Genomic DNA, 22469 nt, shown 5'->3' on the forward strand with positions numbered 1-22469 from the left:
TAGGGATTTAGCTTTTAATAGAAAGTTATGCCCCTCAAGAAGCTTATATTCTGGTAATTTAATTATACTGATTTGCCTAGAATCTTCAGTACTACTCTGGTGTATATACACTTTTCCCCCTAGGTTTGAGTATGAAAGCTTGTGCTTTTTCTATAATCAGATATCAGTCCCTTGTGATTTTTTTTTTAATTGATTTCAAATCTAGAAAGTTCCTCCCTTGCAAAGATTTTACAAATATACACATCCAGGGTGTGTGTGTGTGTGTTGTGTGTTTTGGGGTTTTTGTTTGTTTTATTGTCGTCGTCTTTGTTTTGAGACGGAGTCTCACTTCTGTCACCCAGGCTAGAGTGCAGTGTCAGGATCATGACTTGACCTACCGGGCTTGGGTGATCCTCCCACCCCAGCCTCCTGAGTAGCTGGGACTATAGGCCTCCGGCTAATTTTGGCTAATTCTTATATTTTTTGTAGAGACAGCGTTTTGCCATGTTCCCAGGCTGGTCTCAAATTCCTGGGCTCAGGCAATCTGCTACCTCAGCCTCTCAAAGTGCTAGGATTACAAACATGAACCACTGAGCCTGGCTGGTTTTTAAATATTTTTTAAGACATTAAACTTTTCATTTGCATACATTTTTATATGCTGTTAGGCAAGCAACTAAATTGTGGATTTTGTTTTCCCCTGTTTGAAAAAGAAGCCAAGTAACATTTACCTATTGGGTCCTTCCTACCACCAGCTTTGTTAGTGTCTTTAATTTTTTATAAACAAGGATCTGTTAAATTACTTCCATTTGTGTTCTACTTTTATGTGTTGTTTTTGTGATAACTTCCATTTTGCTTGTTTTTTGGTGGTGCTGATGAAGAAATATTTGCAATGCCATAAAAATATAGTTTAGCCAAATTATTAGGAATTCTTTGAAAAGTATTAACGTGTCACATGTCTTATATAAAGTTGTTTGAGTGGTGCATTTCCCGTTGGAAAAATAAAATAAAGGCATCCTCCAAATGGATAAAGGCTAGGGAAAGAGAGCTCTAGTCAGCAAAGATTCTGGGAGAAGGGGACAGCTTTTTCAGCTATTTTGTTATGCATATAAGGATGAGACGAGACCCGAACAGTAGAGCCCAGATTCCAGCAGTCTTGTTGGGGAGCAATTTAGAGTCTTAAAAGAAAATTAGCTTTGATGCTTTCTGATTCTGGTTCAGTCTCCCTTTGGGTGAGAAAAAGAGTATTTCTATCTCCTACCTTCAGAGATGTGTGGCAGGATTGGAGACTTGAGAATGGATTTTTTGCAGCTTTCAGGCATATATATTTCAGATAATATCATTGTGTTCTTGTTTAATGGTAATCAGAACTATAGTCCAAACATGAGGCCAGGTGCAATGGCTCACGCCTGTAATCCCATCACTTTGGGAGGCCCGGGGCGCCGGCGACGGGGGACGGATCTCTTGAGGTCAGGAGTTTGAGAACAACCTGGCCAACATGGTGAAAACCCGTCTCTATTAAAAATACAAAAATTGGCTGGGTTTGGTGGCGCATGCCTGTAGTCCCAGCTACTTGGGAGGCTGAGGCAGGGGGATCACTTGAACCCAGGAGGTAGAGGTTGCAGTGAGCCAAGATCGCACCACTGCACTCCAGGCTGGGTGACAGGACGAGGCTCCATCTCAAAAATAAATTAATTAATTAATTCAGCCTGGGTGACAGAGCAAGACTGTGTCTTCAAAAGTAAATAATTAAATAAACAAACATGAAAGAAGCACAGCTTGAAAGTCCCTCAGTGATCTAGAATAATGGTTCTCAAGGTAATTTTATACTGCTTGTCAATTAAAAACATGTATTGTCGATAAGTGTATATATTTATAAATTGTGTGATTACAATTTTGTGTCTGCATTGTAAAACATAGTGGTACAAATAAATAGGAAAAATGTGGAGTGAGAGATATTATATAAAAAGTTTACTTGTGCAGAAATGTTCTGTTCTTGCTAGAAATACTATGTTCTGGATTGCTGGTTTTTGAGTGTTTAATTTTATAAAGCTCTATAATACCATGAATTAGTATCAAGGGGATCAACATTTAGTGCATTGTATTGCAACTAATATAAATCCATATCATAGTCTTGATCTTAACTTTTTGGCATACTTGTCATATCTCGTTAGATGGTTTCTTAATGTGGAGGTTGAAGAACTAGTACTAGGAATAGAAATGTCAATTCCCATGCCCTTTACATGTGCTTGCCTTATCTTCCATCTGAGGTTCTTCTGCGGGAATCTTTCAACCATTTGTCTATTTGGGCTTTTTTTGTTTTTCTGGTTGGAGTCTTGCTGTATTGCCCAGACTGGAGTGCAGTAGCACAATTTCGGCTCACTGCAACCTCCACCTCCTGGGTTCAAGCAATTCTCGTGTCTCCACCTCCTGAGTAGCTGGGGCTGCAGACCCATGCCACCATGTCTGGCTAAATTTTGTATTTTTAGTAGAGACAGTCTTTTACCATGTTGGCCATGCTGGTCCCAAACTCCTGACCTCAAGTGATCTGCTCACCTCGGCCTCCCTGTGCTGTGATTACAGGTGTGAGCCACTGTACCCGGCCTCATCTGTCTATTTGTGAAGGTAGTGTAGTTACACTAGATAACTAAATTTGTGTATTTCCTTATCAGCCATACTGGAATATAGCAAGAGCAAATGAGTGAGGACTTCACTGTCGGCCTCTTATGGAGTTCTCCACTCTTCCCTCAGAATACCTGAGTAATACATGGTACCATCTGACATACCAACTCGGTGAAACCTAGACTATAAATACATAGTAAATATTTATAAAAGCTCATTTTTATCTCTGGGCAGAGAAATAGTCCCAATTATTCTACACCCCATTGGATTATCTGTGTGTACTGTACTTTAGGGAGACTAGTGACTAAAAATGATAGGTTCTATTTAAAGTTGATTGGCATTGAAAAGAAATTGGACTGAATAGTCTCACTCCAACAACCATCAAGAGTCCTTGTGGCATTTTCAGAATTGTTGATATCGTCGTATGTTTTAATGGCTTAAAAAAAAAAATACATTTCACCTTTTATAGTAATGTTAATTCTATGTATTTCCTATGTCGATAGAAATCTGATTAATTATATTTTGCTAAACCCGAGCTAAAAATATATAAAGGTTGACTGTGAAATGTGCACAAAATTGTTATTGATCATAGTTATCAACATTATGCTATGTTATAACAGCTGTTTGAGATGGAGAACGTTTTTACTGTGTCGTCAGATCCTCATCCCTCTCCTGCAGCCCCTCCTTCACTTTCTTTACCCTTATCTTCATCTTCTACCTCATCTGGGACTAAAAAACAAAAGAGGACCCCAACTTATCAGAGATCTGTAAGTCAGGAAAGCAGTCATTCTCAGCTTACCTTGCTTTGTGTTAAGAGCATGACCTAGGATTGCCACTCATTCTGGTTGAAATATCCTGCAGACTCACCTTCTAACTTCCCGAATCATTTTTTTTAACTTCAGTCTTGAAAGATAACCCAGTAGATTAGGGCCTTGCTCAAAGTATGTCCAAGAATCAGAAGCATTATTAACACCTTGGATCTTAATATAAGATGGAAAATCTCAAATCCCTATACGCACTGAGTCTGATTTTGTATTTTAACTTCTCATTTGAGAAGCCCTGGTTTAGAGCCAGACTTTCTTGGTTTGAATCTTCTATTTGACTTTGGCAAGTCATTTAACTTCTCTTGTCTGTTTTCTCATTGGTAAAATGAGGCTAATACAATACTTTCTTTTGTAAAAGTTAAATGAGTTAATATATGTTAAACACAGAACAGTGGCTAGTGTAGAAGAATTAGAACGTAACCACCTACAGGTGTGGTGGCTTTAATTTACCTGATTTGACCACACATATCGTTGACTCCTACTTTTGTTTATCTTTCTAGAATTTGTTACTCTGTTTTCCTAATGAAAATGTATCCTTTTTATTAATAATGTCCAATATCCCACTTAAATGGAAATACTGATTATAAATGAGATTTTCAATGAAAGGGTCTAAAACATAATTGTAATGATTTGGAAATGTCATTACTATGGTAAATTATAGACCTAGGCTTTGCTAAGGATTTCGTCCTATTTTGTGCTTCACTTACAGTTTTTGTTGTTTTACTCAAAGAAAGGAAAATGGAACATCCAATGTGATAGTATTTTATGACCTAGGCAGATTACGTTATATTGCTTTTAAATTGCTCCTGTTTCACTAAAGAATGGGAAAGAGGCCGGGCGCGGTGGCTCAAGCCTGTAATCCCAGCACTTTGGGAGGCCGAGATGGGCGGATCACGAGGTCAGGAGATCAAGACCATCCTGGCTAACACGGTGAAACCCCGTCTCTACTAAGAAATACAAAAAATAGCCGGGCGAGGTGGCAGCGCCTGTAGTCCCAGCTACTCGGGAGGCTGAGGCCGGAGAATAGCGTGAACCCGGGAGGCGGAGCTTGCAGTGAGCTGAGATCCGGCCACTGCACTCCAGCCTGGGCTACAGAGCGAGACTCCGTCTCAAAAAAAAAAAAAAAAAAAAGAATGGGAAAGAAATGATAGTTACAGATTTCATCAGTATGTGAAAAGTGAAGGGTTTCTTTCAGGTAAAGATGTCTTTAAATGTACCTATGAAATGATTCAGCATTTTTTAAATGGAAATGCTTTTGCTGTCTTGTAGTTTTGTTGTCTCAGAAGTTTTCTAATACACTATTTTGGATAGTCTTTCATTAAAGGACCTAAGCATGAATTACTCTGAGATTTTCTAGTTTAAGTATTGCATAGAAAGTTTATTTTATTGTGTTAATCTTTACTAACTTGAAATATGCCTTCCAAATGCATGACTTACTAAATTGTATTAAGGTATCAGCTGAAGTTTCAAAATAGTGTTACCAAATCTCTTAAGAGTCTTTGGTAGTTAGTGGTCACTGTCTCTTAATGTTAATTACCCTTGTTCTGAATTTGTTTTAGTAATTTTCAGTTTATGTAAAGGCAGCATTTACTGATGTAGTTGTCATATGTTAATAGTAAACCCCAGAAATTCTATTTTTGTCTGGTAAGTGGAAATTCTACCATAATTTGGGGCAGTTCCCCAATATAATAACTTAAATTGTTTCCTCTGAAATGTTTTATTAGCTAAATTAATGCTGCATTAGTAAAAGTCCATAATCTTCCTTTCATTTTACTTTTTTTTTGCCTTTTTATATGGAAGATTTAGTGACTTATTAACCAGACATAATATGCTATGGAGATAATGTGCAGATACGTATATATTCTTTTTGTTTTTAAAACAGATGAGCTTTGATCCAAACCTTCTCCACAACAATGGACATAATGGGTACCCTAATGGTACTTCAGCAGCACTGCGTGAAACTGGGGTTATTGAAAAACTGTTAACCTCTTACGGATTTATTCAGTGTTCAGAACGTCAAGCTAGACTTTTCTTCCACTGTTCACAGTATAATGGCAACCTGCAAGACTTAAAAGTAGGAGGTAATTTGTCAGTTCTCCTTTGTAAAAATGTAATCACAAAATTTGTCTTGCATATCAACTTGTTCATGAGTGTTTTTCAAAAAAATGTTTTATGTAAATAAAAACATTTTGGACTTTCAGTTGTATTGTTTACTGAAGAATATCTGTATAAACCAGCAGAATCCTTAAAAGATATATTTGTTTATATTTACAATAAATGCTTGGAAGATTTCTTTGTTCCCCCTAATGATGACTGTTTACCTGTAAGATTTTAAGCCAGTAGGAATATTGAACTTTTATAATGTTATAGTGTTACTTATGATTATTCTATCAGGTACTATTTGGGGTAGTACCTGAAAAAAGTAATTCTTAGAATGTCACCTCTTAGATTATATGGAAATTCATTTTGGCTGACACTATACAAATTATTTCACAGGTCTGGCATGGTGGCTCATGCCTGTATTCCCAGCAATTTAGAAAGCCAGGGCAAGCGGATTGCTTGAGCGCAGGAATTCAAGACCAGCTTGCAGCCTGGGCAACATGGCAAAACCCCATCTCTACAAAAAATACAAAAATTAGCTGGGGAAGATGGCTTGTGCCTGTAGTCCCAGCTACTAAGTAGACTGAGGTGGGAGGATTGCTTGAGTCCGGGAGGTAGAGGTTGCAGTAAGCCTAGATTGTGCCACTGCACTCCAGCTTGGGTGACAGGGAGACTCTGTCTCAAAAAAAAAAAAACATTTTTATGTGTTAAAGTGTTTGGCTTACTAAAGGACTGAAATTAGGAGGCCTCTGTGCGTTTTTTAAAAACATGTTTGAGAAAAGAGTATAATAGCTAACAAGATGCATGCTATAGGAGCATTGTTTTGGTTAATCCTCATGGCAGTCCTGTTTGTTAAGAATTATTCTCCTTTTACATATGAGAAAACTGAGGTACAGAGGAGTTTAAAAAAAAAAAAACTTGCCAAAGGTTATGATTGTTAAGTGATCTCATTTTTAGTATGTGTAACTTCCATAAAAACTAAGATTAAGACATGGCTATCTTAGCCTAAGATGGTGGTTCTGAAACATTTTGTGTGTATCAGAATTACGTGGAAGGCTTGTTCAAACAGATTGCTATACTTGATCCCCAGAGTTTGTCTTTGGCTAGGACTAGAGTGAGGTCCAAGAATTTGCATTTCTTTTAAGCTCCCAGGTGGTGTTAATGCTGGTCCGGGGACCACGCTTTGAAAACCACTGGTCTAAGGCGATTCAAATGCTATGTTTAGTTTGGAATCAATATATTGTTTCGCAAAAATTAGTTCAACAAATATAACACATTCTTTATTTTAGATGATGTTGAATTTGAAGTATCATCGGACCGGCGGACTGGGAAACCCATTGCTGTTAAACTGGTGAAGATAAAACAAGAAATCCTCCCTGAAGAACGAATGAATGGACAAGTTAGTGACTTTGATGCTTTCTGTTTTTTTAGGGCCCTGCATTTGCATATCTTTCACATTAGAAAAGGAAGATTCTCCCCATCTCCTCAGTTTGCACGAAAGAGAGCTATAGTATATAAAGATTACTATTTTAAAATTAATCAAAAGCACTGGCATTTCTTGACCTGAAATAAAAATATGGTCAAGACTCAGTTGGGTTTTTACATATAACCCTGAGTCAATGCTTACAGTCAATTTACATACTGTAAGTTTGAAACTTGGCAGCATGACATCCTCTTGTGGATCATATTAAAATGCATCCCTGTGTATAGTATAGAGGATATTAAAATTCAGTTTATATTGCACAGTGCTGCTCCTGAAATGATTAGCAATGGAAATTTTTTTTTTTTTGACTGGTAGGTTGTGTGCGCTGTTCCTCACAACTTAGAGAGTAAATCTCCAGCTGCCCCGGGTCAGAGTCCAACAGGGAGTGTATGCTACGAACGTAATGGGGTAAACTTGTGTATTTTTCTTAAACCTTTGCCTGATCCACCATGTGATCTATAAGCGTACTTTAAAATTCAAAATAGAAAACGTAAGCTGCAATTGTTAAAATCAGTTTTAAATTTGGTTTTTAAGAGGCTTCAAATGCAGCATAATCAAAAAATTTAAAAAGAAAAATTCCATAGGACTTCCAAGTGTCAGTTTGCCCAAGTATGACCTTAGTTAGAACATTAAGGTAAAATGTTCCTTTTAATCACTTTTTTGGGGGTTGTGGGGGGGATCTTTTTCTGGTTTCTTTTAAGCACTAACACCAGCTTTTTTTGTTTGGAATGCCTTATATAAAATTGGTTTTTTTGAAATGTAACTATAGTCTCTGGGCAAATGCTTCCACGTGTGTAAGCTTTTTGAAGTTGGATTGCTGCTCAGCTGTGGACTCGCAGAAGTCATCAGCACCATGGAGGGGAAGTGTGTGTTTACATGAATAAAGTAACTTACTTGTCATAAAGCATTTAATTTTAAGAAATTTGGCTTAAAATGCCAGTATAAGAGGTTTTTAAGTAAGTAAATCACAGTATACTGTGAATATGCATCCTGCCAAAATAGTGATAATGATTTATTAATTCACAGGAAGTGTTTTATCTGACTTACACCCCTGAAGATGTCGAAGGGAATGTTCAGCTGGAAACTGGAGATAAAATAAACTTTGTAATTGATAACAATAAACAGTAAGTTCTTTTTTAAAAAAATTTTCTCACCTAAGTGTTTTGCGTGTGTTTTGTTTTCCTCCATTAAGAAATTTGAAGTGGATTTAAAACCTAACTTGGAAATCTGAATAGTTTTCATGAACTTTCAGTTCATAAACTAATGATTTGAGGTCTGTGAATATTGTATTACAGCTATGATGTAGAATCTCAGAAATAGGAAGATAATTAAAACATTGTCAGGCATTTCAAGGACTTGTTCTAGAGATCAGTGAAGGTTTTTCAAAAAATAGTGCTTTGAGGTAAGTTTTAAGGGAGGGATATAGTCACTAGAGAGATGAGAAAAAAGAGCATATGGATAGAAGAAATATCATGACATGTTTTGGGGAAATGGCCAAAAGTTTAGTCGAATTGGCCGGAAGGTAAAGTTTGAGCGTTCTTCTATGTAGGAATCTTTGTGGTATTTAAAACAAGGAAGTGTGATTGGTTTAGATCTTTGGAGGTGGTGGAAGTGGTAGACTTTTGAAAAGTGGGGATGCTGTTGACCAGAGGCAGTGATGTGAGAGTTAACGTGAAAGATGGCTAGCTAATATGGATAGACTAAGAGGATGAGGTGGAGGAGTCAAGTCATACTGAGAAGATACCATCATCAATCTTAATTGATCAGATGAAGGTGGGATTGGAATTAAAGGGAGTCCCAAATACTGTTTTTCTGGCCTGGCCTACTGGGCAGATGGTACCATAAACTGGGCTAAGGAGACATAGGAGAAAGTTCAGGGTGGGAAAAGAATCATACTTACTTTGGCAATTTTTGAGTGAGGTGTTTGTGACATCTGGGTAGAGATACCAAATCTACAGTTGCGTGTATAGGTCTGAGACTTAGACCTATAAGTCTAAGGTCTGTTTCCTGCCTATAGGGAAAGTATATAGAGCTGTAGAATTCATCAGCATACACAGTTAAGGAAAATGTAGTTAAGAAAGCTCAGGGAGAAATTTTTATCTTGGGATATGAGAGATGAGAGATGCAAGAGGAGAAGGAAATTAAAATAGAAAGTTGGAGAAAGTGCTAGTAACGTACTTTCCAGTAGCATGTGGAGGGAAAAGTCCTAAGAGCAGATAATCCTAAGGATTATCTGCCTTGAACCTTCTCTCTTTCTTGGCAAGTCTAGAAGGAATCAGATTGCATTGTAGGTATGGTTATTATTACAGTCTGAAGGCCTCAATTTATATAGTTGTTAGTCTCAGAACAGCCTTACCTGGTAAGTTTTTTCATCTGTAAAATGAGGTATAAGTTCTCACAAAGTTACTTGTCGACATTCGTACTGCTTTTAAATAGCAGGCATTTAAATTCCCATCTGATTCTAAAGCCTTTTCACTGCAGTAAGTTACAAAAGCAGGTAGAATTTTTCTGGTGTCTTTGTTAGTCTGTAACTTTTTTTTAAATAAAAAACACATTTTGGGTTATTTGTCCATGAAAAATTAAGGGAAGTAATTGCTTGGTATATAGGTCTTCTCTTAAAACATTTAGACTAACAGTACCATTATGTCTTATATAGTCTATGTTATCTTAAAATTGAATTTACATCGCTGCTGCACAAAAATGAGGGCATAAAAGCAACATGTGGTGTCTCTAACTTGTTTCCATTCTCCAATGGCGGTGAATATCATTACTTTTAAAAGCATAGCAAGTTCTCTTAAAATCACTTCATTTGCTCAACTTTTATGGCTGTTGTTTACTCAGAAATAATTGAGATAGCTACTAAGTTTAGCACTCACTGAAAATAGAGACCATCTCCTATTTATCTGTGTGTCACCAGTACCTTTTATAAAACTTTAGTGTTCCCCATGTTTGGTAGCATTCGCTTTGTGGCTTTATTTCAGTTCTTTTGTTGAAATAGAAAAACAGTAGAACATCATGCACCCATGTGTAAGTTTGTAAAAACAAATCTTCCAACAACAGTCCTAGAGAAAGCTGACCTATATATATATTTGCCAAATGTAGAAGGCTAAGGAGTTAAAGTCCTTTGCATATAAAGCCATATGAAAGTAATCAAATGTCATAAACCCTGTATTTATTCTTAGTGATGATAGAATTATTGAAGCCCCAGGAAACTAGTTTCTTTAAACTCATATCTAAGCAAGCCAATACATTTTTAACCCGTGTTTCATTCCTCCTCCCTGCAATTATTTTTTTTCTAGTACTGGTGCTGTAAGTGCTCGCAACATTATGCTGTTGAAAAAGAAACAAGCCCGCTGTCAGGGAGTAGTTTGTGCCATGAAGGTAAGTATTAAATTTGAGAATCTTGAGTTTTTCTTTGGCCATTTGAAGTGTTGTACTTCAAACTCCAGACTTTTTTTTTTTTTCTTTTTTATCTTTTCCCTTTAAAAATATTTCACTGTTAGCCTCAAAAGTAGTCTCTTAAAATTCCTTGGTTGCTAATACATTGTCTTCTTTAAAATTGGCTGTTTAATTGATAATATTAGATTGTACCAAATTATACTATTGTGACTACAGTATAATTTTACAAAAATTATTGGTTTTAAGTTGTAATCCTAAATTTGTACAGAGTGGTAATAATGTTCTTGGTTTTTTGTTTTGCTTCAGGAGGCATTTGGCTTTATTGAAAGAGGTGATGTTGTAAAAGAGATATTCTTTCACTATAGTGAATTTAAGGGTGACTTAGAAACCTTACAGCCTGGTGATGATGTGGAATTCACAATCAAGGACAGAAATGTAAGATAGTTAACTTGATCTTTGGACTTTTAAGATCAGCAGTGGTTTATGTTTTTAAGAAACACTTAAAATTATGTGATTCTTCCTTCCCCTGTGCCCCCACCACCTCCAACCCCTTCTGATTTAGGGTAAAGAAGTTGCAACAGATGTCAGACTATTGCCTCAAGGAACAGTCATTTTTGAAGATATCAGCATTGAACATTTTGAAGGAACTGTAACCAAAGTTATCCCAAAAGTACCCAGTAAAAACCAGGTAAATAATCTTTTCCAGGAGAGTCCTATTTCGCCTCAGTAGTAATAGAATAATATGGTATGGTATACTGAAATTTTATCTTACTCAGTTAACATGATAGTGGAACAACTAAGTACCTCTTGTTATGTATAGTTAAACTAAAAGAGAAACCAGATTTACATCCCATAATATGTTTTTTGGTGTTTTGTGGTTTTTTTTGTTTTTTTTTTGGAGACAGAGTGTTGCTCTGTCGCCAGTCTGGAGTGCAGTGGCGCGATCTCAGCTCATTACAGCCTCAGCTCACTGCAATCTCCGCCTCCCGGGTTCAAGCGATTCTCCTGCCTCAGGAGTTGCTGGGACTCCAGGCATGCGCCACCACGCACAGCTAATTTTTGTTTTTTTTTAGTAGAGACGGGGTTTCACCCTGTTGGCAAGGATGGTCTCGATCTCTTGACCTTGTGATGCACCTACCTCGGCCTCCCAAAGTGCTGGGATTACAGGCATGAGCCACCTCACCCAGCCAAATATGTATTTTTTTTTTTTTTTTACTGGGTGATGAGAAAAGACCAAAGAAGAAAATGCTAATTAAATTGGAACGCACCTGATTGGATTAGACTGCAGTTCAAGTGTACATTTGTTCCCTCTTCTGCCCCTGCCCCACCCCTCCAGTTTATTTGTGGGGAAGCTGAAGACACAAATGGTGTCATTGCTGGGAAAATTCCTTAAATAAAATTTTTTGGTACCAGAGTACAGGGTCTTAATAGCAGTGTTGTAATTTTATGGTTGACTCATGTGACCATAGACCATGAAGCTTTCACATTGGACTTATGTTGTCAACACCTTTTTTCGCTTCAGGAAACTATGTTAAAAATAACATGGGTTTACTATGTGTTCTTCTTGTTTGACTTAGAACTAGGAAGGATGAGAAATCTCCAGCTAAAATCGTTTTTCCTTCTCATCAGAATGACCCATTGCCAGGACGCATCAAAGTTGACTTTGTGATCCCTAAAGAACTTCCCTTTGGAGACAAAGATACGAAATCCAAGGTGACCCTGCTGGAAGGTGACCATGTTAGGTTTAATATTTCAACAGACCGACGTGACAAATTAGAACGAGCAACCAATATAGAAGTTCTGTCAAATACATTTCAGTTCACTAATGAAGCCCGAGAAATGGTAAGTGTTGGATATTCCTGGATGTGTATCTAATATGTGAAAGCCAATGTTATATTCAAGTTTATACTACTAAATTAAAAATGTTTTTAAGTTAAATGACCCTAATGGGCATTTACCTTGTTAAGGTGATTAAGAATCATACACATTTGATTAGTCTGGGTTATCTCTGGCAGTTATCTTGGAAATATATGTGAAAAAATTTTTGAATGGAAATCTGGACAGGATTACTAAGGTATTGTTAGAGTCAGTGATTCTCTGGCCCTTAATATGAAGAGTAAGAAAATTCAAGTTCATCATTGTAGAAAGTAGATTTTCCCAAACTATTTCCTAAGACATTTAATCAGTGATGGTTTCTGTTTTTAGGAAACACAATTGTCCAATGTGGTCCAGGGAAGCCGAAAGATTGGACACCCATGATCTAGACACTAGATCACACATAAAATACACTTAACACCAATGATAGCTGATGAGCTTTTAAAAAAAAAAAAATCTTAGGCGTGGTGGCTCACACCTGTAATCCCAGCACTTTGGGAGGCCGAGGCAGGTGATCACTTGAAGTCAGGAGTTCAAGACCAGCCTGGCCAACATGGTAAAACCCCATCTCTACCAAAAATAGAAAAAGTCAGCCAGGTGTGGTGGTGGGCGCCTGTAATCCTGACTACTCAAGAGACTGAGACAGGAGAATTGCTTGAACCCGGGAGGCAGAGGTTGCAGTGAGCCAAGACCATGCCATTGCCCTCCAACGTGGGTGACAGAGGGAGACTCTGTCTCAAAAAAATAATTGCAAAAACATCTCATGTTTTAAGAAGGTTTAAGAATTTGTAGTGTTGGGCCATGTTCAGAGCTGTCCTAGGCCACAGTTTGGACAAGCTCGCAATTAAACCAGAGTCAAAAAGGTTTCGTTTTGGCAGAACTTTGCAAATTGTTTTTAAAGAGTTTGTGTCTGGGAGTGGCATTATACCAACCAGAATTATTTCCCAAACATGTTTTATGAATTCACTTTCTCAGACATAATTTACATTTAGTTATGTTTGGGATCATACCATCTACACTGTAACTCAGTGTTGTCAGTGGAACTGGGTACATTGAATGAAAATTTAAGTTTCTTGAGGTTTTTTTGATCCTTTGCCTTTGAAGAACTGATTGTATTTGACATAGTGTATTTAACTTTAAAAGTTTGTAAGTCTGAATGCGTGATTTTTTTTTTTTTTTTTAACATTTTCAAAGGCAAGATCTGTTTTGCTTTACAGTATGGAAAATATAACTTGGCTACCATCAGGACATAGCAAGGATTAAATGTCAGAATATTGTTTAGGTCATATTTAAAACTTACAGAATTACTTCTGCAGTGAGCAAATATGTAGTATGTAATAAAATAGCAGATTGATAATTTGTGTTCATTGTCTCATTAAACATGAGTACCTACCATGTTCCAGGTACTGTTGATACAATAGCCCTTACAAAGCTGATAATTTAGTAAGAAGGAAAAAAAAAAAACAGGAGAAAAGATTTTGTATGTTTTATTCTTCAGATGTAATTTTAACTCTTTCCTGGGCCTAAACTCATGCAATTTTTGAGGTAGAAACTAGAGAATTGCCTTTGTCTACTTTGGAATTATGGTCTCTAAATTAGTGAAGTTTCTGGAAATTATATTGTCATTAGGCGTGGGCTTTTATGAAATACATGGTGTTCATGTGTTTATGTTCAAATGTGGTGATTTTTTCTAGTGCATATTTGCCAGGAAGTAGCAACTGGGGAGTCTTAGAAAATTGCTCAGGTTACTTTGTTGAAAGCAATGAGTTTGTACTTAAGTGAGAACAGTTCAAATGTGGATACAATATTTGTGTCACATCAGAGAAAATTCCTGATGAATTTAACTTGATGGTGGTTGTAAAGTTGAATGTTGCCTTACTTGACAAATTTCACAGCCAGTGAAAATATTATTTGGGTTTCAGGGTGTGATTGCTGCCATGAGAGATGGTTTTGGTTTCATCAAATGTGTGGATCGTGATGTTCGTATGTTCTTCCACTTCAGTGAAATTCTGGATGGGAACCAGCTCCATATTGCAGATGAAGTAGAGTTTACTGTGGTTCCTGTGAGTTGTTTTTGAGAAAACTTGGGAGGTGTTTCTTGATGCTTTCTTTTTCAATTGAAAGTTAATTTTGTTTTATCATTTTTTAGGATATGCTCTCTGCTCAAAGAAATCATGCTATTAGGATTAAGAAACTTCCCAAGGGCACGGTTTCGTTTCATTCCCATTCAGATCACCGTTTTCTGGGCACGGTAGAAAAAGAAGCCACTTTTTCCAACCCTAAAACCACTAGCCCAAATAAAGGCAAAGAGAAGGTAGGTTTTGCGTAATCCAAATTATTTTTGTAGCTCTTTATTCCTCTTCTGCTTTAACGGCACATAGTTAATGGAGCACATATAATGAGCAGAGTTTGTCTCTTTCAGAATTCTCTGTCATATTAACAGTGAACTAAACAAAGTAAGGTTTCTTAACCTCAGGATTATTGACATTTTGGGATGAATGATTCTTTACTGTGGGGAATGGGATGTTTAGCAGCATCTCTGGCCTCTACCCACTGGAAGTTGGTGTTCTGATCCCTTTTCCCTATCTCCCATTACGACAGCCAAAAATGTCTCCAGACATTGCCAAATGTCCCCTGGGAGGCAAACTCACTCCAAGTAGAGAACCAATTATATAAAATGATAGTACTGTCTTCCAGGCAATTTAAAACTTTCAAAGTTGGGTATCCTCAGTTCACACATTTAAACTTCATTTTATTGAAAAATCCCCTGAACAGGAAATATAAAGATGTCTGAGATGAATTCTCCTTTCAAGTTAATAACAAATTGAGAGAGTTTTATAGAAACAAGTAATTCATACAGAATATAAAATATTGCTATTGAAGGTCAGCGATAGTGCTCTGGTGAAAATTAACTGGTAGGGTATGGGATGGTTTCACTAATAGATGGAGACAGGAAAGAGCATTATTCACAGAGTAAAAGTACAGATGAGAAAAATTCAGGGTTTCTTTAGGAAGCAATGAGTAACTAGTCTGACAGGAATTTTTTGGGGGGTTTTGTGTATGGGTTTTTGTTGGTGAGGGAGGTTAGGAGAAATAAGGATGAAAAATCAGGATCCGGCTAGACTGAGAGGGTGTTGATTGCTTCTCTAAAGAATTTAGACCTTGTTGACGGGCACGGTGGCTCATGCCTGTAATCCCAGCACTTTAGGAGGCTGAGATGGGTGGATGACGAGGTCAGGAGATCGAGACCATCCTGGCTAACATGGTGAAACCCTGTCTCTACTAAATATACAAAAATTAACCAGGCGCAGTGGTGCGTGCCTGTAATCCCAGCTACTTGGGAGGCTGAGGCAGGAGAATGGCGTGAACCCGGGAGGCGGAGCTTGCAGTGAGCTGAGATTCTGCCACTGCACTCCTGCCTGGGCGACTGAGCGAGACTCCGTCTCCAAAAATTAAAAAAAAAAAATTTAGACCTTGTTCTGTACTTAAAGGAAAAGATCTCTTTTAGATAATGACATTAGGTATGTGCTTTGGGAGAGTAATGGCAGCAATATGAAGCCTAGATGGGATGGAAAAAGACAAAAGATGAAAAGGATTACTATGAAATTACTCGGATAGTTAAGGTAGTCCTTGAACTGGGCACAGAGATAGTGGCTATAGACAAGTGAAGGTACATAAGAGATACTGGAAAGTCAGTCATGTTGTAATTTAATAATTACTATTAGGCAGAAAGAGCAAGGCTAGTATCTTGCTTATCACTTACTGTAGCTTGGGAAATTATTTTACCTCTGAGCTTCAGTTTTTAAGTTTCAAAAATGATTGTGTAATAGTTTAAAAAGCCCTCAAAATACCTAGCTCATAATAGGAATTTCACATGTGACAGATGATACTGTTAACAAAAATAAAAATAACTTCAGTTGGGGTTATTTTTAATAGCTCTGCTTCCCAAATGTGTGGCAAAACTGGCTTGAAGAGAGCCTTTGTGTGAGACTCTTCCTGCCGTTTTTGTGTTTTGTTTTTTTTGTTAGTCCAACAACACCCTAGCTAGTAAATCCTCTGTCATCGTGCTTCTTACAGTATATAACATTTACCAGTTTATGAATCTCTCTGCTGCACTGGACTCCCTCAGGGCAGGGATTCTCCTATCTCTAATATATTTGATGTATAGTATATTGTCAGCTGTTGACTGGATGTCGAAGTTGATGAGTTAAGAGCAAAAGGTGAACAGTAAACTTTTGAGTTTGGTTGTGGAAAAGTTGATGACTTTGGAGTCAGACCTGAATTCACTGACATTGTTCTTAACCAAACTCAAATCCTCTGGGTTATTTTGTGCTGGGTTTTGTAACCTTGGTAAGGTTTACTTAATTCCTCAGATTTTCCCAATTTGTAAAATGAGGGAAAAGAGAAACTTTGGAGATAATTTTGTACAAGATTAATTTGATAATACATAATACCTGGTAATGTTGTAAGTGGTCAGTAAATCTATAACAGTTATGGAAGGAGTGTGATTGGTAGAGGAAAATGAAGTGGTTTTGAATATGTCATAGTTTGTAATGAGGACTGGAGTTGAGGAGGGAAGTCAGGGCTAGAGTAGGGATGTGGGCATTATCTCCATAGAAATGTTGAAACCATAAAATCAGTATAATTTATGTAGTTGCTGTACACTGTCGTTACTTCACGTGTATGATTCAATACGACACACCTGAACTTTCTTAGAATTTTATTGTTTTTTATTTTTTTAGTCAAGTGCAGTAGTGAGAAGGGGGGAAAGAGTAGAACAAGGAAGTTCGATCTGTAACGGACTGAATAATCAAGATAACTCGCTACCTTCAGACCAGCACTTAGACTTTTTTAAGAGTTAATCATTCTTACATGTAAGACGATTGAAATGTTGCTTCTCCTTGAAGTCTGGTATTAAAACAATTGTTGAAATACTGGTATGTCATAATTTTTAATCACCTACTTTATATCAAGTGCTTGAACTGTACTAGATCATATACCAAATTCTTCTGCATTAAGTATAATGATTGACGTTACGTATTAAATACCGTGCAAGGTGCTGTGTGCTACTAAAAGAGGATACTTCGGCAGCTTCTTTAGAAAATACTAAAGCTTCTTGCCCTATAGAATTTCTGCTTCGTTGGAAGTAACATGCCCAGTTTAATTTCTGATTGGCTATGAGGAGCGTAGGTGTATTAAACATTTTCAGTAAGCTTTTTTCTCCTCAATAGCAAAAATTAGATTCTTAAGATTAAAAGACAAAAATTACAGCAGACTGAGCTAGTCTTAAGGCAAGACTACCTTTTATTCATATGAATAATCTGTTATTAGAAAACCCTGGAATAAGACATTTTTACAGCTGTATCAATCCTTTGGCTCAAGAATCTGTAAGAACTGTAGTTGCTTTTATTGGTTTTTGTTCTTGAGATTGTTTTCATTCTATTTTTGACTGCATCTCTTTAGGAGGCTGAGGATGGCATTATTGCTTATGATGACTGTGGGGTGAAACTGACTATTGCTTTTCAAGCCAAGGATGTGGAAGGATCTACTTCTCCTCAAATAGGAGATAAGGCAAGATAATTCTGCTTATTCGAGAGAGGGTTAAGAGTTGTCATCTTAATCATAAATCCTGCAGGATGGTTCTTCAGATTTTGTCAGGTTTTGCTGAAGTATATTTTGTGTTTAAGAGAAATACATTATTATCTTCCTATTTGAAAGCAGCTTATTAAAACAGTGTCTGTCAAGCTCTTTGTTAATCACAGCCTTGTTAATCTAGCTGTTTAAACGTCAGATGAAACATGCTTAAATAAAGTTGTTATTGGTAAGAAAGTTAAAACAGTTACTACTGAAACATTATCAAAGTAAAAGCACACCAAAGATTTTACATTGCTGTTCATTTTTTATTTCTCATACTTACTATGGTTTTTGGATAGCCCTCTAAAGAAATTAAGAATCTATAAGAAATACAGACTGAAAGACAAAACTCTGATCCTTTGTGAAAAATGGGATGAGACATAAATGTTTTGGTGAAAATCAATTCCACTGGAGTAATTACAAAGGATATTTGGAATGAAAAGCATGCGCTGGGGGAGTTATAGGTCTTGTTTTCTGAGTTAAGGACATTGGTGTGGAAGTGATATGGTGTTAATGAGCACCCTTAATTTTCACAGGTTGAATTTAGTATTAGTGACAAACAGAGGCCTGGACAGCAGGTTGCAACTTGTGTGCGACTTTTAGGTCGTAATTCTAACTCAAAGAGGCTCTTGGGTTATGTGGCAACTCTGAAGGATAATTTTGGATTTATTGAAACAGCCAATCATGATAAGGAAATCTTTTTCCATTACAGGTAAGGTGTGACTTTCAGGAACTTACAGCTAGCTTACCATCTATTCTTTGCTGTTGCAATAAAAAACATTTAGTATTGATTGATTATACTTGTTGAGGCCCAGATTTCGTATTTGTAGAATTATGCCATGATATAAACTGAAGTTAATCACTGATCTCTATATACAGAGCACGTGGCCAAAAGAAGTAGGCCTGTGCCTTCTTGTTTTACGTGTTGGTACCATAAGGTTGGCCATTTGGTGTATAATACAGTGGTTAAGAGTAGGGGGTCTGACTGGGTGTGGTGGCTCATGCCTATAATCCCAGCACTTTGGGGGCTGAGGCAGGTGGATCCCTTGATTCCAGGAGTTCGAGGCCAGCCTGGGCAACACGGTGAAACTCCATCTCTACAAAAAGTACAAAAATTACCTGGGCGACTGAGCAAGACTCCATCTCAAAAAAAATGGTGGTGCATGCCTTTAGTCTCACCAACTCAGGAGGCCAATGTGGAGGACCACTTGATCCTCGGAGGCAGAGGTTGCAGTAAGCTGAGATTGCACCACTGTACTCCAGCCTGGGCAACAGAGTGAGACTCTCTCTCAAAAAAAAAAGGGGGGGCTCTTAGAACCAGACGGTTCAGCTTTTGAGTCCAGGCCCTGCCACTTTATACCTGTGTAATTTTTACCAAATAACTTCTTGGTATTTTAGTTTTATTATCCTGAAGTTAGGGATAATGTTACCTCTTCATGGGGATAAAGGATTAAATGAGTCAAGACATAGAAAGTACTTAAAATGGTGTCTAACATGAATAAGCATGCCATGCCATGACTGTTACTGTAAAATAAAGGCTGCCTGTTACTGTTGATGTTTATGGTAATGTTTAGTTAAATGTCATTTCCTTTCTCCTTAGTGAGTTCTCTGGTGATGTTGATAGCCTGGAACTGGGGGACATGGTCGAGTATAGCTTGTCCAAAGGCAAAGGCAACAAAGTCAGTGCAGAAAAAGTGAACAAAACACACTCAGGTAATAAATTGTGACTTCTCATTCAGCCTGTGCTTTGAAGTGGGAGATAAAGGATGGAGTAGTAGAAGGAGATGAGGCCTAATTATTCTCCATCAGTCATTCTCATGTGCGATTCCCTAAAACAGCAGCATCACCTGGTTACTTATTAGAAATATATATTCTCTGACCCTGTCCCATACCTACTGAAACTCTGTGGGTGGGCATTCTGTTTTAATAAGTCCTTTACGTGATTCTGGTATACACTGAAGTTTGAGAAGGACTGGCCTAGATATTTTAGGTAATTTGCTTTATATTTTCAATTCATTGTCTTTTAAAAAAATAACCCCAAGATAGTCAGCTGTGGGTAGTGGATGTCTGTAGTCACAGTTACTTGGGAAGCTGAGGTGCGAGGGTCGCCTGTGCTGGTAGGTTGAGACTGCAGTGAGCCATGATCCTACCACTGCCCTCCAACCTGGGTGATGGAGCAAGACTGTCTCACAAAACCAAAAATAACGTCATGATACGTATACATCTCCATGGAGTAGGGAAGAGAAGCATTTCCCTAGAAGACCGTTTTGAAGAGGAATGAATCTAAATGTGAAAAATAATGGGAAGTGAAGAAAATTAATTGTAATTTAGGATCTCTGACTTTAAAAGACCTGCAGCTTATTTCTGGCTCTCATCTAAACTCTTAAGTGTGTGTTATGTTTTAGACACTGGGGATACAGCAGTGAAGAAATCAGATACATCCCTGCATTCATTGACCTTATTTTTTGGTGGAACTGGGGGCAGACAGTCCCAGTTGGGGCAGACGAGGTGTAAAATACTGTATATGATGTTTAGAAAGACAGTAATGCATGTAATAAGGATGAATCAGGACAGTATATAAGTATTGGGATTTGCATTTTGGAGACCAGGAAAGGCTTCTTAAAAAGTGACATAGGGTCACCTGGAAAAAGTAAGAGATCAAGGCATGTTTTATTTATGGAATACTTCTTAATTCCTTAAACAATTTTATTTAAACAATTCTATTTAGGAAAAGCAGGCATTTTGGTAGTTGAGAAGTATTTAAAGTCCAACAGCTGTTTTGAAAAATAGAACTTGGCTTCGGGTTCCCTACCCCATTTCAATAGCAGGCAGCCAAGCTACCCTGTTAACATCTGTGTTATTTGTTGCTTGCTTGTCTTTCTGTACAGTAGAGATGAAATAAAATTGAAAGATGCACATGCCTTTGTTTTGCAGTGAATGGCATTACTGAGGAAGCTGATCCCACCATTTACTCTGGCAAAGTAATTCGCCCCCTGAGGAGTGTTGATCCAACACAGACTGAGTACCAAGGAATGATTGAGATTGTGGAGGAGGGTAAGGATCATCACTATCAGGCTGTTAGAAATTTGCCATAACTTCAGATGAGCACCTATAAAGTTTTAAAATACCGTGCTCATTGCAGTTGTTTTTAGGTTAAAACTGAATTAAGGAAAAGTGACCTCTCTCATGCTTGCTTATTTTCATACCCTTTGAAAATGAGGTCAGTCTGGATTTAAGTAGTGAAAACATGACTGCTTTGTGAGCACATGACTGATACATGAGCAACTATGAGTTATATTGAGATAGACCTAAGAACAAAATCTGATACCAAAACATTTAATGTTGAGTGTTATGATCAAATATTCAATTCCTTCACTAGTATTTAGATCGGTAACCATTCAGTTCTGTATTTTTGCTTCCTGTAAAAGTTTACTGTTCTGCCCCCCACCCCGCGCCCCCCCCCCCACCAGACTACACATATGTGCATAATCTGTTTCTTAATAGCTAGAGTTCTATGAGGATCCTATTTCTCGTTTCTAGGTCAGGGTTCCTTTCATTCTCTACTTTCTTGTTTTTTCTCCCTGCTATCTTCAAGAATTCCCAGAGTTCAGTGCAACTGTTCCTCTAGCAGTCACCATCAGAAAGACCAACTTTGTGTGATCTGTATGCATAAAATAAATACACGATAGAAATAGGAGAGAACTCTGTAGATGATTAGGATAGCAGAGTTACATGATGGTGGAGTAGATGAGAAGGCTTGAGTATTCCAGCCAAAGATGATGGCTTGGTTTACAAAGAAAATAAAGTCCTTGCATCATCTAAGAGTCAGCGAACATAAAGTGGTGAATAGCAGGTCATTTGGGAGAAGGAAATGAACCTTGATAACCTATTCCTTTACCACATGGGATTCTTAGAATTTCTGTTTTACATAAAACCACTATTCCCCCACCTCTAAATATGAATTTTTAAACAAATGCCATGACAGCACACCCCTGAAAAGGCCATGGGAGTATAGACTACTACTTTGACTCATGATATGATATCAAATTGCCTTTCCACCTCTTCCTAACATGCTGCTTTTACTTCCTTTTGCATCCCCACTTCCCAGTCCACTCATTCTTCAGCACTGGCTGTGGGATATAGTCCAAAGCAAGGGTTTTGTTTAGGCATCTCTAAGCCTGGGACTAGACAGATTACATTTTCCCACTTGGTAAGCACTAGCTCTTTTATTCAGTAACACAACTGTAACTTATACTAAGACTTTTAAAGTTGGGCAGACATAGATCTGGACACTGTTCTAGCATTATAATCTTGGACAAATAACTTAAATCTTTATTAGCTCAGTTTCTTCATCTTTAAAATGGTAATACCTTCAGCCTTAGAAGGTTCTATAAAGTATGAATCAGTATGTGCATCATAAGTGGTAATTATTGATATTGCATGAGGTCAGACCAGCTTCCTCTAATCACTCTTCCTCATGACTTGATCTCTTCGGATTATCTCCTCAAAGTTTTTTGGTTGCTGTATTTAAAATAAAAAGTCAGCTGGGGCCGAGA

General features: G+C 37.5%; 1 protein-coding gene across 18 annotated transcripts in view; it reads left to right on the forward strand.

Annotated features, from left to right (window-relative positions):
- Positions 1 to 22469, forward strand: part of CSDE1 (cold shock domain containing E1) — a 40596-nt gene that overhangs the window by 12934 nt on the left and 5193 nt on the right. For 3 of the 18 annotated variants that reach the window (XM_065547339.1, XM_065547343.1, XM_005542240.4), the window contains 15 exons: positions 3219 to 3365; positions 5305 to 5503; positions 6812 to 6921; positions 7321 to 7413; positions 8032 to 8129; positions 10305 to 10386; positions 10711 to 10839; positions 10967 to 11092; positions 12034 to 12246; positions 14202 to 14342; positions 14429 to 14593; positions 17743 to 17850; positions 18450 to 18625; positions 19514 to 19626; positions 20848 to 20967. In XM_065547339.1, coding sequence (XP_065403411.1) covers positions 3228 to 3365; positions 5305 to 5503; positions 6812 to 6921; positions 7321 to 7413; positions 8032 to 8129; positions 10305 to 10386; positions 10711 to 10839; positions 10967 to 11092; positions 12034 to 12246; positions 14202 to 14342; positions 14429 to 14593; positions 17743 to 17850; positions 18450 to 18625; positions 19514 to 19626; positions 20848 to 20967 — 2011 coding nt within the window. In that variant the 5' untranslated portion in view covers positions 3219 to 3227. The remainder of the gene's footprint in view (positions 1 to 3218; positions 3366 to 5304; positions 5504 to 6811; positions 6922 to 7320; positions 7414 to 8031; positions 8130 to 10304; positions 10387 to 10710; positions 10840 to 10966; positions 11093 to 12033; positions 12247 to 14201; positions 14343 to 14428; positions 14594 to 17742; positions 17851 to 18449; positions 18626 to 19513; positions 19627 to 20847; positions 20968 to 22469) is intronic. The other 15 variants (XM_073998376.1, XM_073998377.1, XM_005542242.4 and 12 more) reach the window with 5 other exon arrangements.

The sequence above is a fragment of the Macaca fascicularis genome, chromosome 1 (genome assembly GCF_037993035.2).
Source record: "Macaca fascicularis isolate 582-1 chromosome 1, T2T-MFA8v1.1".
In the NCBI taxonomy this organism is placed as follows: domain Eukaryota; kingdom Metazoa; phylum Chordata; class Mammalia; order Primates; family Cercopithecidae; genus Macaca; species Macaca fascicularis.